The following is a 14,963-nucleotide window of genomic DNA, read 5'->3' on the forward strand; positions in this document are numbered from 1 at the left end:
ATATAAAAAGGTGAGCAATGAGCAGCATTCAAAAAAGTTAGCAATCAACAAACCTACCGCCACCATCGTTGATCGAGCCAAAGGAAGAAGTTTTGGCAACCTTATCGAGTTTGCTCCACAAGTTGCTCAAGCTTGACTCATTCCTGGTCAGCTCCAGAGATTCTTTCACTTCCTTATAAAGGATTCCATGATCATAAATGCTTGTATCCTGCAAACCACAGCCAAGAGTGAGCACATAGAGCTTCAGCAAAAACGTTCGATTTATTTCTTTGCATTGTCTTTTTACTTTTGCCCAAACAAAACAGTGATAAATTTCTACATATTTCTGATACAATAAAATGAACTCTCTACCAAAGTTCCAACAAAATTGCGTAAACAATGACAATGATTGTAACTTTATCCGCCTTGTGATGAGACTTTCAAACGTTCATTTTATCGCCATTTTGTGACATTTTTTATTGTTATTGTGACATTTTTACACTCCCTTTGACAGTTAATTTCTAGAAATTTCACAAATTGAATCAAATCAAGGTAATTGTATGTTTAGGCCTACTGGATAATCGCATAAAAATTTCATCACATTGAAATCGTATATCTCAAACCAGAACTAATCATTTGCGGAAATATTACTTTGTTGCATAAACTAGGATCGGGAATAGATAAAATTCCACAATGCCTGGATTAGCATTCCAAACTTAGCACTACAAAGCAATAAACAAATAACATAATCCTCATTAGTTCAACAAGTCAAAGAAATGCTTACCAGTTTTGCGTCATCAAAAGACCAACAGTTCTCGGTTGATATGTTGATGAGAGAAGAATGTTGTAACCAGCACAACCTAAAACAGACGTGTTTTCAATAAGCTTCAGCATTGTCTGGTTCCAAACCTATCAATTTATTTTATAGTTGAAATTATCGAAGCTTTGGATGAGTGGGGTTTAGACCTAACCATTGAGATCTTAAAACTAAAAAGCGAATTAAATTTATTTTTGAACTGTTAATGTTTGCTCAAATAAAATTGACATGCATCCTGCGTCGCCGTCTGCATGTAAACTTAGAATATATTAGAACAGGGGTGTGCAACGTGCAGCCCGCGGGCCAAATGCGGCCCGCGAAGAAAAATTGCGCGGCCCGCAAAGATGTGCCAATTTTGATTTGTGTGCGGCCCGCGAAACGTGTTTATAATTTAGTTTAGTACGTGTGAACAATTCATTGTGGAGTGGATTATTTCTTAGATTTCGCGTCTTCTGTTAACCATTTTAGAAATCTCCCACCGGCCACCGCTAATCCATTGTGTTTAATTATTTGGATACAGAACAAAGCATCTAAAGGTTCAAAATATATTTGGTTGGATGATACCATCTGGCATCTGCAGCAAGGGCTAGGACGTTTAACACCTGAAGGATGTGCTGTGAAGCTGCTTCTGCTTTTTGGACTGCATTGACCACCTTGAAGTATACGTACAACACTATATTAACAAGACAAGTTAGGAGGCGCAAAAAGTGCACTACAATTCGCACAATACTAGTGGAATCTGAAGAGACCATGAAAAGTATATGGTGTCACACCGAAAAGTGTCACTCGTCGTCATCTTGAGCTTTTCTCTTTAAACCTTCTCTTTCGGCTCGTTTGCCACCTCTATCACGGCTTCCCACACACCACTTCGAAACAGCCCTTTCCAAATCTTGCTATGTGGCATACTTTGTTGCGAAGTTTATTTTCAAACCGCCTGCAAAAGATTGAAAATTTACTTGTGGGCCCTAAATTTTAGCAGTGAGCATTTTTGCCATGATAGATAAACACATGTTTTTGTAGCCATAGACAGGAAGTAGGCTACATAATAAATTCCAGCCGATGCTACTGTAGCATCAATCACATTAAAAGTTCTACCAAAATATATTTGCGCTGGAGGACCAACAAATTTTGGCATTTTTAAGAAAAATAGAGCAGGTTAGAATAGAGAAAAACAACTTAGGCATGATTGGCCAACAAGAAAGTTTTGAAATTATTAAAAGCAAAAAAAGTGGCATTTTTCAGCACATTGGATATTTCCCAGCCTGTCCAGCCAATTCAAGCCTTCCCAATCTTCAAGCCTTCCCAACGTGTGTGGCCACTACCAGCAACACGTATACAATACGAGATTGCGAAACAATGCAAATCTAGACAACTTTCAACAATGAAGATTAACAAGGAGACTCCAACAATCAAAAGCACATTACAAATGTGGAAGAAAATATTAGAATCACACGCAACAAAGGTCACACTTACAGTAAAGTACTTCAAATATTTTCAATTTGCCAGTGCCGGTTTTCCCGTTTCGTCCGGTTAAATTGTAATTATCACCAACTTCGTCTTTTAGGACGTGTTTGAGAGTGCGTCGGACAAACTCGTCAACGGAGCGTCCCCCGATGTCCTGCAGGATGTTAACCTGAAATTGAAATGGTATTCCACGATAAAAAACTCATTAAAACAATAAAATAAGAACAAATCTCGCTTACATTCTGGACTTAAACTTTAAAAGCCAGTGCTGCAAAAAAAGTTTACAAAAATAAAACGTACGTTTATATCGTATCAATAAAAGCGTCAATGACATGCAACTAATCAAGATGTTTTTCGTAGCGTCGACTTGAATGTGCTCCTCGAATGCCGTTAACTCTTCGATAGAAGATAGAGGCAACTTGATGCCCTCGGGCAATGCATTATAGGTGCTGACATCCACCTGTCTTTCATTTAATGATGATTGAACTAGTGATGTCAGCACCTTCAATCTTTCTTGGTTCTCCAGGGCAACTTTTATCAAGTTGTGGAGGTTATTGTCGCCCACGACGTATCTTCTTGCTGTTTCTGTAAGAAATAAACAAATCATAAACAGACATAACTCAGCAACAACACTACATTTAACATTATAAAAACAAAAAACAAAAAGCGAACGTTTTCGGCTAGTCATATAGCCCTTTTCAAGCCTATAAGAAAATACATTATTAAAAGAAATGCTAAAGAATCATATAGTATCACAGCAAAAATATGGTCAAAGCTAAACATTTGAGAAACTGCCTCGCTCACACAAAATGATAACTGAAAATTACACAGCACAACGGGTCAAGTATTTCAGAGGTAAAATTAATTGATTGTTCAGACAAGGACTCAGGCAGATTACGCAAGAAAGACAGAAGCACAAGAGATAGTGGCACAAAACAAAGTAAATGCGAGAAACACAAGACGTGATAATTCAATCAAAAAACTGCTAAAAGGTAAGAAGCTCCGCAAGCAAATAATTGCCTGTTGAGCCCTGGGTTTAAAGATTTGATGATCAATGCCTCGTGAATCTTGGTGTCGAATTCGGACAAACACTTACGAACAATTTTGAAAGACTGCAAAGACGGTTTATTGTTAGAGCACGATTGGCAGTTTCTAATATGGTCTTTAATTGCACTGTTTTTATTAAAATTAGCTAAATTCAAATGCTCTCCCACTCTCGTCACCAAATGTCGTGTGGTCATACCAACGTATGACGATCTCGCATCATGCGAGCAAGTGAACTTATACACGACGTTAGAACATAAGCGGAAAGGAGTTTTAGACTTCAACTGAAAATAATAACCAGCTTTAAATGTTTTATAAACGGGAAAAATCTTAACGTTAAACTTTAATGCAATAAATCTGGACAAACTTGTGGCAAAACGTTTGGATTCCTTGCCAACAAACGGGATTGTTAGAAAGTTTTTGAAATCAGGTTCCTCAACTGGAGACGTAGTGGAAACCGAATTCAAAAATCCCCTAAGAACCTTGTTAAAAAACCAAGTCGGATAATGATTAGCACCAAAGTATGAGCGTAATTTATTAATTTCATTGTTGAAACAGTCATTGTTCGAGCAAATGTCGCGAGCTCGCGAGATAAGGCACTTGATCAAAGCAGATTTGTAATTAGACGGGCAAACAGCGCTGAAATTAAGGAAAAGATTAGTGTTTGTAGGTTTACGCCAGACCCAAGTATCAAATCCATTACCATTTATCTTGATTTCTACATCCAAAAAAAAAAAAATCAATTAATTTTACCTCTGAAATACTTGACCCGTTGTGCTGTGTAATTTTCAGTTATCATTTTGTGTGAGCGAGGCAGTTTCTCAAATGTTTAGCTTTGACCATATTTTTGCTGTGATACTATATGATTCTTTAGCATTTCTTTTAATAATGTATTTTCTTATAGGCTTGAAAAGGGCTATATGACTAGCCGAAAACGTTCGCTTTTTGTTTTTTGTTTTTATAATGTTAAATGTAGTGTTGTTGCTGAGTTATGTCTGTTTATGGTTTAAAAGAGTTACCTCTCTACCCAAATTGTAAAATAAACAAATAGCAAATGTTTTTAACGTCAAAGATAGCCATAAAATGGCTCAGAGGTGGGATTCGAACCCACGACTCGTGAGCTTGTACCATTCTTGCTCATCGACGAGATTATACCTTAAGCCGGTATACCGCTTAACAAATGCGCCACTCTGAACCTCTTTGCAAGGCTTTAACTGATTTCAGTTCATGGGTTTATCCTACACCAATTGTACATGATATGGGCCGAGATCTCCTTGTGCTCTACACAGTGATGTTTACTGAGCCTGCATGCATATAATCACAGTAGGTTACATAGCAAATGCTTTGTTCAAATGTTGCAAAACTAATTTTGTCAAAGAAGGCATTATCTACTATCTACACAAGGGGTCATCAACATGGTTGTGGGTAGTAGGCAATTACCACAGGGTAGAAATACTTAGGATGTCTCTAGTCTAGAAGGTATTTTGAATAGAGAATAAATACATCAAACTCAATAAAGCCCAACGAACAAGCAAAAAAATATTTCAAAGCACAACTACCTTTATAGGTATCTTGATGCTATTTACAAGCAAGCTTGTTTTGCCGAATAATCAGGCAAGGATTAGTGCAGCTAACCTAACCAAACCTAATAATTTAGTAAAAAGGAACTGACTGTAGATGACAGGATAGCACTTTTTTCCTCATTTACCAAAAGGAGTCCTTTTTCCTTTGATAATTAAGGACACGAGGATACTCTCACTGGGCTATTAGTAAACTAAAAAAGGTCATGCATAGAGGAAAAATACTTGGTGAGTTGGTCGTCGTCGTCGTGTGAGCGTCTGGGGCCGAGGGTCTATCCTTTTACCACCCCAGATTCACGATGTTCCCGGACTACACTGGAAGGCTACTAGAAAGCAGCCAGTCTTTGATTTCATCATCCATGACACGTAGACCTTCCACTCCGTTAGGTGGCTTGAAGATGGAGCAGTCATTGATGATGTGGTCTGCGGTCTGTTCCTCGGCACCACATTCACAGGAGGAGGAAGAGGCCATTCCCCATTGGTGCATGGTTGAGCGGAAAATGCCTGTCTTGGTAGTGTTAGACCGATGGGGCGTGTGTCGGCGTCGGGGATGAACGAATAGAGTCTGGTGGCGGTTGACTTCCATTCAGAATTCCATTTATGGTCCGCCCAAACAGCCGCAGAGATGTCTTGTACATCAGCTTCGTTGATAAGAAGTTGAGCGGCTGGCACGAATGGGTGTCTTGATTTCAGTCGACGGAGGTGCTCGTTTGAGAGAGCAGAGATCTTGTGGTGGAGAAGGTGGTTAGGCTCCAATGCCCGTCGACCGAGGGACAGAGTGGCTTCTTCGCGACGAATCTCAGCGGGTTGGATGCCAGCGAGAATGGGGAGATTGTCCAATGGTGTGGGACGCAGGCATCCGGTCACTGTGCGCAGGGCGCTGTTTATGGCAGTGTCGATGTTATGGCAGTGAGCACTGCGGCACCAAACAGGTGCACAGTACTCTGCTGAAGAGTAGACAAGGGCTAAGGCTGCTATACGCAAAGTGTCAGCCCTCGCCCCCCAGCTAGAGCCTGCCAGGCGCTTGAGTAGCGCATCGCGGGATGTGAGTTTCTTGCGCAGTGACACGAAATGGTGGCGGTATGTGAGCGATCTGTCCAGTGTCACCCCAAGATACCTTGGTTCGGGGCAGAAGGACAGAGATTTTCCGTTGTTCTGGACGTGTAGCTCACGATCAGGTTCCCGATTATGGAGGTGGAAAGCTGCTGCCACAGTTTTGGTTTCGCTGAGTTTCAGTTGCCAGTTCTGGAGATAGGCTGAGAGAGCCGTGGGCAGCCGTGAGATCTAGAAAGACAGCGCCGGCCTTCTTTTTTGCCTCAAAGCAGTCCTCGATGTATTGGGTTAAGAGTGTGACCTGATCTACGGTGGATTTTCCGCGCCGAAACCCAGCTTGCTCTTTTGGAAAGAGCGGGTCGATAATTGGGTTGACGCGTGCGTAGATCAGTCTTTCGAGGATCTCGAAAGGAACACAGAGGAGGGATATCGGACGATAACTCCTTGGGTCCTCTGGTGGCTTGTGAGGCTTAGGGATCGCAACTACTAAAGCTCTTCTCCACATTTTTGTGATTGTGAGGTGGTGACCAATGATCATTGATCAAAAGTTACAAAGCTTAACATCAACTGGTAGTTTCCTGAAATCTGTAAGAACTTTGCGAGAGTTCATCCACCAATGATGTACTGCAGTGACTAATTTCATGAGCTCCCTCCAGTGCCTCACTGTCGTTCTGTACAATATTCGATCTTAAAACGGCAAACGAAGACAATGATATATTATAAATCATATATCAATAATAATCAACAGTTCACATTAATTGACACCAGAGACTATTTAAGTATTTAAACAGTTACCGTTCAACTAACATATTACACTAGCCAATTGGGAGTGCCTTATTAAGAGTGCTTTTTGATGGAATAACAGGAGCTGGTGGAATTTCTTCCCCAGAAAAGTTTGCAACAGCTTCATAATTTTTCCCACTGTCAGACGACTCCGACTGCGACTGAACCAACCACCGTGGACGTTTTATTCTGGAAAAATTAAACAAAGTGTCAGTCACCTATACCAAGTGAGCACATGCACAAAACCAGGGGATATCACCATATGCAAAAATTTGTGTGTGTATTGATGTTTGTACCTATGTGCATGCAGATTGAACTACAATTAAATAAAGATTTTTACAAAAATCGTTAAAATATCGACCGAACCTCCAATAAATACGATCAAACAAATTAGATTTCTTACTTTCGCTTCTTTGGTAAATGCACCAATTCGTTTTCAGTGGCAGTATTGATGTCCGGTTTGTCAAGTGAAGCTCTTTCTTTCTCTCGAGCTCTATCATAGGTTTCTGAAAAAAATGTGACCAGACAAATTATCAGGTAACAGTAACATTCACGACTCACATGCATTCTAGAATACTTAGTAGCCAAAACTGAATATAAACTAACTGGCACGGTAGCGAAATGTGTATAAGCACTTAGCTTGGCAGTCAGTAGCCCATCGGTTCAACACACGGTCAGGTCATACCAAAGTCTTTAAAAAATGGTATTCACAGTTCCCTGCTTGGTGCTTAGCAAAAGGTATACTAGGAAGGAAAAAGACAATACAAAAACAGATCATGAAGTAAAACCGGTAAAACTAAGAACACCCAAATAATGTAGCAATTGTCGGGTAATAAAGTGCTGGGTGCCTACCGAAGAAAGAACATGACAAAAAATTGGATGAGATTATCAAGTGAAAAATGACAGAAAACGAAACGTGATTATTTAACACAAGCAACAAGAACACAGACTGGTCATTAACATGGCGGGAGGTCGATGGCGCGCTGCTTCTGTTGCGTCATGAGTCACCGGACAAGGTGTAGCGTGAAAGAGATGACAGTCGAGAAAAGTTAAAAAAAAAAAACTCTCAGCATCTCCATTAGGACCTGTGGCATCATCCAGCTGAGTCTTCAAGTGTTGATTCGTCGATTCTCCAGTTGGCTTTGAAACTCTCCGCATCTCCATTCGGATCTGTGGCATCATCCAGTTGAGTCTTCATGTGTTGATTCGTCGATTCTTCAGTTGGATTTGAAACTCTCAGCATCTCCATCAAGACCTGCGGCATCATCCAGCTGAGTTTTCAAGTGTTGATTGGTCGATTCTCCAGTTGGATTTGAAGTTCTTCATGTTCGCTCCCGAGGTATCAAACATAACGCCAGATCAACGTAAACGAACGAAACATGTCCATTACATTTATGAACAACATTCAAATCGATGGCGAATTTAACCTGGAACTTGTTAATTCTGTCTCAGGACTGGTCGTTAAATATAAATTCGTTCCAGTTTTGTGACATAATATATAAGTTATATACAGTAGGCTTTACTGCAATATTAATTTTCCTTCAGATAGCTGTTAGTTTATACTGGAGAGTGGAGACTATGAAAATGCGTCAGTGTTGAACATTTTCTTACTAATATTTTTGATACCGTATATTAATATTCTAACAATTTGAGTCCAAAGATAAATCTGTTTATATTGCACAGGATATGTTGGTTTGTATTTGTATAATCTGTTTATTTCAAATTAGTCAAATAATTTCGATCAGTCGGTCTGTTTTTTTATTATTTTAATCATGCTACCAGTCTTCGTCAGGAGACCATATAGGAAAGATCAAAAATGACCAAAATGCTAGAAAGATCAGTCGCTGGGTTTTCATGTAACGGACTTTACTTTCACATCTCTGTTCTCAAATTATTGTTGTGCAGACCATATGCAGTGTGTACTCGGAAAACACTTTTTATTATTAGGAAACCTGTTTAATATAAACAAAGTATAATAACGGTATGTCCGCACATCACAACTACTGATATATTTGCAACACGCACAACTAAACTGTACGTGGATACAAACCATATCAGATTTCTTGGCCTATATAAAAAGGTGAGCAATGAGCATTCAAAAAGTCAGCAATCAACAAACCTTCCACCACCATCGTTGATCGAGATAAAGGAAGAAGTTTTGGCAACCTTATCGAGTTTGCTCCACAAGTTGCTCAAGCTTGACTCATTCCTGGTCAGCTCCAGAGATTCTTTCACCTCCTTATAACTGTTTCCATGACCATAAATGCTTGTATCCTGCAAACCACAGGCAAGAGTGAGCACATTAACATAGAGCTTCAGCAAAAACGTTCGATTTATTTCTTTGCATTGTCTTTTTACTTTTGCCCAAACAAAACGGGTCTGCTACTATTAGGCGAGTCCGATTCGGAGAGTTCCTTATTCGGAGATATTTTGAAAATCCAACCACGCCTTCTGTAAATCCAACGATTATTCATTTTATTATCAATAACATACATTTAGAGATTACTTCATTGCGCTGAACAATGTCGTGTACGTCCTTCGTGTTTTGTTGGGTAGCAAAGCATATAGGAGTGGGAAAACCCAACTTTGCTTTTTCAGAAGAACCACGTATAACTGCAAAAAATAAGACAACTAGTTAATAAATTGATTGGTTCGCTTTGTGCGAAGGTAAGTTACAGACGCTCAAATTTTTGATTCAAGCTATTTTTAGCTCGGTACCTGCTGTGTAGTTTTGAGTATGAAACATGGCCTACGAAAATAGAGAAATAGTAGAAAAACACCACTCACACTCACTGTTTGCTTTGAAATCGCAAAGGTTTTAGAGCTAGGCTACCGTACCGAAGTTGAACCTGACCAATTTGGCGGTTGCAAACATATTTCCTTTCGATGAAACCCATAGGCTACCGCGTTTGGTTTGCCTTTATATTCTCTTACTAAGCTTTGATAAGGACGATAAGCCAGAGTTTATGACGCTATTTTGTTGATATGAAATATTACATTACATTCATTACATTCAAAAGCTTTGTTGGTATCAAAAATTCTTTGACTGTTTTGAGTTACAGCATCGTTTGTGAAAAAGGTTCATCAGCAAACATTTTAATTTATTTTTCTTTGTCGAAATGCAAAAGCGATATTGTGGAATAAAATACAAAATTCTCTAAATAAACAGAAGGCGTCGTTGGATTTTCAGAAAATCTCCGAATAGGAAACGCTCCGAAAAAGGCTGTCTCCGAATAGGGAACTCTCTGAATCGGACTCGCCGAAACGGGCCATTCCGCTCTAATAGCAACAATACCGCCTGACGTGACTAGGCCTACTATTTACCCTGTTGGGGAAAGAATGGTGAAGTCCGGTAAGATATTGAAAAAAATACATGGCAACTCTATACTTGCTTGGCAAGCAAAAACTGATGATATTGCAGCATTTTTTCAATGCTATGGCAAGAGTAGGAATACATCCTGCATAAGATGAGACTTTGGTTTTGTTGTAGTAACATGTATTACATAATCACACAACACACTGCATTAATATTCAATTATTTTCGCCCAATATACTTAAAAATTATTAAAAATAAACACTGTATATGGTGTACACAAGCCAAAAACAGAAGAAGTTTTAAAGTGAGTGCAGCATCAACCTGAAATTAATTAGCTTTGGAAAAGACATCGCCCTATAAAAAGGTTTGCCACAAGTTTTCAGTACACCCCACCTTTACTAGTCTCAACAGTTGTCACATTCCGGTGCAGCTGGTTCGAAAGGAGAGTGATTTTCTTCATCAATTGCTGCAGAAAACTGCTGTTTTTTCCACTTCATTTCCTCTGTCACTTGAGATTCTTTGCTGCAGCGAAATCGGTTACTTGCTGTTGCTCGAAATTACAAATACATAAAATGTGAGCTCTCCATTGGCATGAGTCTCTACAAATAGATTTATGACAAGCTGATATTACACAACGGCATTTCAAAATGCTTAACCAATTTATCATTGAAGGTGTTGCACTTTTGAATATGAAATCCGCTTCATCGAAAATACTATTGCTGATGACTGGATGCTTGATTCTACTGGCAATAAAGGATAGAGTTAACACGACAGCAGATGATGACAAAATCGCTGGCAACTTTTTTAAAAAGAAAATAATTAGCTTTTTCCAGACTCCTAAAAAACTATTCCATTATGAGTGCTCTATCTCTGTAAACGTGAGATTAATTTTAAACCTTAAGGCTTGAAAATTGTCTGCTGATTGGCTATTGTAAGGTGTTGACTGTTGATTCATGATGGCTCTATCTTGCCTTCCCATACATCCTAAAACAATACAAAGTTTAATAAAACAAAAGTGTAAATAAACAAAGTGTAATAACGGTATGTCCACACATCATAATTACTGATGTATTTGCAACACGCACAATTAAACTGTACGTGGATACAAACCATATCAGATTTCATGGCCTATATAAAAAGGTGAGCAATGAGCATTCAAAAAGTTAGCAATCAACAAACCTTCCGCCACCATCGTTGATCGAGCCAAAGGAAGAAGTTTTGGCAACCTTGTCGAGTTTTCTCCACAAGTGGCTAAGCTTGACTCATTCCTGATCAGCTCCGGAGATTCTTCCACCTCCTTATAAAGGATTCCATGATCATAAACGCTTGTGTCCTGCAAACCACAGTCAAGACTGAGCATATAGAGCTTCAGAAAAAACTTTTGATTTACTTCTTTGGGTCTGCTACATGGCGATCTATACTACTGGCCTTCCCAACGTGGCAACAGCCAAACAATGTGGGGGCCTATTAGGTTTTGGCAACTAACAGGTATTAGGCGTAAAAAAGGCGTTTTTGCATGAATTATTACTAAAAACAAATACTTCTGGATTAGAAAACGAATTTTTTAACATACCGAGTGTTTTGAAAGTTGGGTCACTCTTGATTTCGTGTACCTTGATTCTGTTGATATCTTGATTCTCATGGTATTCTTAACATGTAGCTATTGTTCTGCTTTCTTGCCACTTATTTAATAATATTACATCTTAATTACGTTTTAGCACTGTATTTACAATTTTTAGGCTAAAAAACATTACTTGACCAACGAAAATTGCTGATTTCATGTTGTAACACTTATCTCAGTCTGTAAATTGAAACTTCGTATAGGCCCCCACATTATTTGGCTGTTGCCACGTTGGGATGGCCAGTAGTATAGATCGCCATGGTCTGCTACTATTCGGCGAGTCCGATTCGGCGAGTCCGATTCGGCGAGTCCGATTCGACTAGTCCGATTCGGCGAGTTCCCTATTCGGCGAGAGCCTTTTTCGGCGAGTGCCCTATTCGGCGAGTTTTTGAAAGAAAATTACCGGGTACCGTAGCCTAATTATAATTGTCGTTTTTACATCGTTTTAACGTCGCTAAACGTTGAAATCGTGCAGAAAGGAATAAAAATAAAATGTTTGAACTATTAAATTAAAATTCGTTATGTCAGTTCAGTTGTTTTTAGAGATGTACCGATACCAATATTTTGGCCGATACCGATATCACTTTTTTAGGCCGATACCGATACTGATATTTTGGCCGATACTTTGGTGTTACAAAAAGAAGCAATTTTGGTATTTGCAAGGAATTATATCAAGGTTTTAGTAGGCTTTAGTAATGAAAGTCCACTGTAATTGAGGACTGGGGTATAAGAGAAGAAACATTACATCATAATTTGGGTTTCTGAAAAATTAATAAAGTGTTTGGGCAAACTCTCCAAATAAGCTATCATAATGGATAACAAGATGTAAAATGTAAACCAAATGATTTGTGTAGTCGTACAAAAACTATTCAACAAGTAATGTGCAACCTAAGGGCACTTGTCGTTTAGTTGAAAAGCTTTTGCCAGGCCAAGACTACCCAGTAGGGTGATTCAAAACAGGGGTAAACAAATTTTTTTTGGAAATCTTTATAGGCCACCCTCCCAAAAGCTTCCATTTACTACAAAAACACCTTGTGTAAAATATTTTTGAAAAATATTAATATTTAGGGGTGGCCCAAGGCCCCCGAAATTTTGACGTTTTGACGAATTACTGCAGCTTTAAAACGGCCGTATTTTGAAAACCCTTGAAGCAAACATATCTGTGTTGGAGTTCATTTTCATCAGCATGGTGAGCACTGTTGTTTGATGAAGTCAAACAATTCAAAATTTGTATTTCATGTATTTTCGGTATGAATTTTATAGTAATATAATCTTTCACAGTAAGGTTATATTTTGAAAGATGAATACTGTAGTTATGTCTGAAGTGAATCAGCTAATTCCACAATCCACACAAGGTTATTTTGGGTCCTCTCCACAATGGCCAGGTGGGTATTAGTTGTTTAAAACAGGGGTGTCATGGCAACCAACCACTCAATGTTGCCCTATTAAGGGCAACTTCTTGCGGTCTTGAGTGGCCAAGGAAACTTCTTGCGGTGCTAAGAAACAACTTGCATAAAATACCCACTATTGTTGGTCCTCCTCTTCAACGCTTCTTTCTGCATGGTCATTGGTTACAGCTAGACCTGCAGAATCAGCAGTTACAACAGACCTGGAGACTCAGGCGAAACTGACGGCGAAACATCCACACTTTGAATGTGTAGATGACCTTAGCCATCCAACGTGCATGATGGTTGGGCCGGGGGGTCAAAATCGGATTTTATTAGATGGTGGAGCTCCCAGAAACAGCAACGACAATTCCATAATTTCCCGATAATCATCACAGGGTTGTGTTTCCCTGGTCAACACTGTGTTAATAAACTCGACCAGTCCTTCCCTAACGTCCTCAATACCACTTGCTGCTACCTCATCTGTGGAGGCATCTTCAAACTTGTCTTGATCAATAAACTCCCAGAACTTCTTAAAACGTTTGAAAAGCTGGATACCTGGTGCAGATGATGATGTCATTACTTTTTTAAAAGCAGCAACTGCATTCACTTCAAGTATGTGGAGGCGACATGCCAAATATAACAGATCTTGACCCAATTACTGTTCAATAATGACACTGGCTCCATTTATTGGACCAGTGTTTGAGCTTGTGGCATCAAAACACAGTGCCTTTTCTTCGATGTTTCATTCTTTAAACGCTTGAAAAACTGCTCGAGCTTGAGCCTCACCTGTACCTAATGACAGGAGCTGCGTTTTTCTTGAAAAGTAACTAGTGTGGGAAGGCAGGCAACATTCTTGTTTCCTGTTAAATCTGGAAAAAGTTTTCCATCACAGTGGACAGTCAAATTTGCATTAGGAGAAAAGTTGTTCAAGATTTCTGTTGCAAACTGCAACAGAAATCTTTGTACCTGCTGCGCCTTACGCTTGATGTACTCAAAGTAAACTCTTTTTACAGTTTCACTGACTATGTACAATTGTACAAATGTACATAGCAGCTCTATCTGAAACATTGGTGTGGTCAAGATTTGCTGATAAAATAGGTGTTATATACAATTTCTCTTCTCTGTGGTTTTCTTTATTCTGAGCATTCCAGTCATTCAATTACAATTCTTGAACCGGCACAATTGAAGCAATAGCATGTACTCGTACTGGTAGAGTTGAGTTCTAAAATAACTGCATTATCAAGAATTTTGATCAAATTAAAAAAAATCGGATATTTTAATATAGCATGTTTTGAACTGTTGCTGTGCACCAAATGACAGTGCTCACCATACTGATGAAAATGAACCCCAACACTTATATGTTTGCATCAAGGGTTTTCAAAATATGGCTGTTTTAAATCTGCAGTGTTTCGTCAAAACGTCAAAATTTCGGGGGCCTTGGGCCACCCCTAAACATTAATGTTTTTCAAAAATATTTTACACAAGGTGTTTTTGTATAAAATAGAAGCTTTTGGGAGGGTGGCCCATAAACATTTCAAAAGTCGGTTATTTTGAACCACTCTACTACGGTACCGGTACCCAGGTAGCAAAATGTATAATTTTGCATCATTTTTACATTGCTAAACGTTTAAAAAACCCGTGTAACTTGGTTGTTTTTAGTAAGCTGGTTCTATCAGTTTGTGATTTAATTTCCACCTTTCGTTGTAATAAACTCACCAAGCTTAAACAATGTCATGGCGGAATAAGTAGGCTCAGAATGAAAGAAATGGGACTTCGAATCCTCACTAAACTAATCAAAATGGTCTTGTTGCATCTAAGATGACAACCTCATTGTGAAGAAAGGGGCGTTCTTCCCAGCTATCAGCACAAGGTTGAGCACTCACTAGTACAGCGAGCAGTTGCGATTCGCTAACCACAA

The 14,963-nt window shown here is 39.1% G+C and overlaps 3 protein-coding genes across 40 annotated transcripts in view; 1 reads left to right on the forward strand and 2 right to left on the reverse strand.

The window, feature by feature from the left end:
- LOC145788218 (uncharacterized) overlaps positions 1–14,963 on the forward strand; it is a 624,890-nt gene that overhangs the window by 474,755 nt on the left and 135,172 nt on the right. The window lies entirely within an intron of this gene.
- The window catches only part of LOC145788223 (uncharacterized), a 256,918-nt gene that overhangs the window by 98,819 nt on the left and 143,136 nt on the right, over positions 1–14,963 (reverse strand). For 5 of the 22 annotated variants that reach the window (XM_082599950.1, XM_082599969.1, XM_082599967.1 and 2 more), the window contains exons 1-3: positions 10,430–10,501; positions 764–839; positions 58–208 (exon numbers count right to left, since the gene is read on the reverse strand). The exons of 5 other annotated variants lie outside the window; for them this stretch is intronic. In XM_082599950.1, coding sequence (XP_082456076.1) covers positions 58–66 — 9 coding nt within the window. In that variant the 5' untranslated portion in view covers positions 67–208; positions 764–839; positions 10,430–10,501. Of the gene's footprint in view, positions 1–53; positions 209–763; positions 840–1,569; positions 1,725–8,823; positions 8,995–9,222; positions 9,334–10,429; positions 10,559–14,963 lie in introns of those variants that run through there. 12 more of the 22 variants (XM_082599975.1, XM_082599974.1, XM_082599973.1 and 9 more) reach the window with 8 other exon arrangements.
- On the reverse strand, positions 1,602–8,049 carry LOC145788226 (uncharacterized). 3 transcript variants are annotated; one of them, XM_082599986.1, is made up of 6 exons: positions 7,806–8,049; positions 7,124–7,226; positions 6,785–6,909; positions 2,763–2,845; positions 2,270–2,429; positions 1,602–1,730 (listed from the first exon to the last, which is right to left on the reverse strand). In XM_082599986.1, exons 1-6 carry the CDS (start codon positions 7,900–7,902, stop codon positions 1,690–1,692), a joined length of 609 nt encoding a protein of 202 aa, XP_082456112.1. In that variant the 5' UTR covers positions 7,903–8,049; the 3' UTR covers positions 1,602–1,689. The 3 variants fall into 3 exon arrangements, with proteins under 3 accessions (XP_082456112.1, XP_082456111.1, XP_082456110.1); XM_082599985.1 differs by lacking the exon at positions 1,602–1,730 and having other exon boundaries at positions 2,293–2,429; positions 2,561–2,845; XM_082599984.1 differs by lacking the exon at positions 1,602–1,730 and having other exon boundaries at positions 2,296–2,845.

This window comes from Aplidium turbinatum, chromosome 2 (assembly GCF_918807975.1).
Source record: "Aplidium turbinatum chromosome 2, kaAplTurb1.1, whole genome shotgun sequence".
NCBI classification, from domain to species: domain Eukaryota; kingdom Metazoa; phylum Chordata; class Ascidiacea; order Aplousobranchia; family Polyclinidae; genus Aplidium; species Aplidium turbinatum.

Bases quoted from the DNA above. Each gene is read 5' to 3' on its own strand.
- LOC145788226 (XM_082599984.1), bottom strand. From the start codon at position 7,902: ATGATGCCACAGATCCGAATGGAGATGCGGAGAGTTTCAAAGCCAACT. The intron at 7,227-7,805 runs GTCCTAATGGAG...CATTTTTTTCAG, and splicing joins TCAGCTGGATGATGCCACAG to AAACCTATGATAGAGCTCGA. The intron at 6,910-7,123 runs GTAAGAAATCTA...TAATTTTTCCAG, and splicing joins CATTTACCAAAGAAGCGAAA to AATAAAACGTCCACGGTGGT.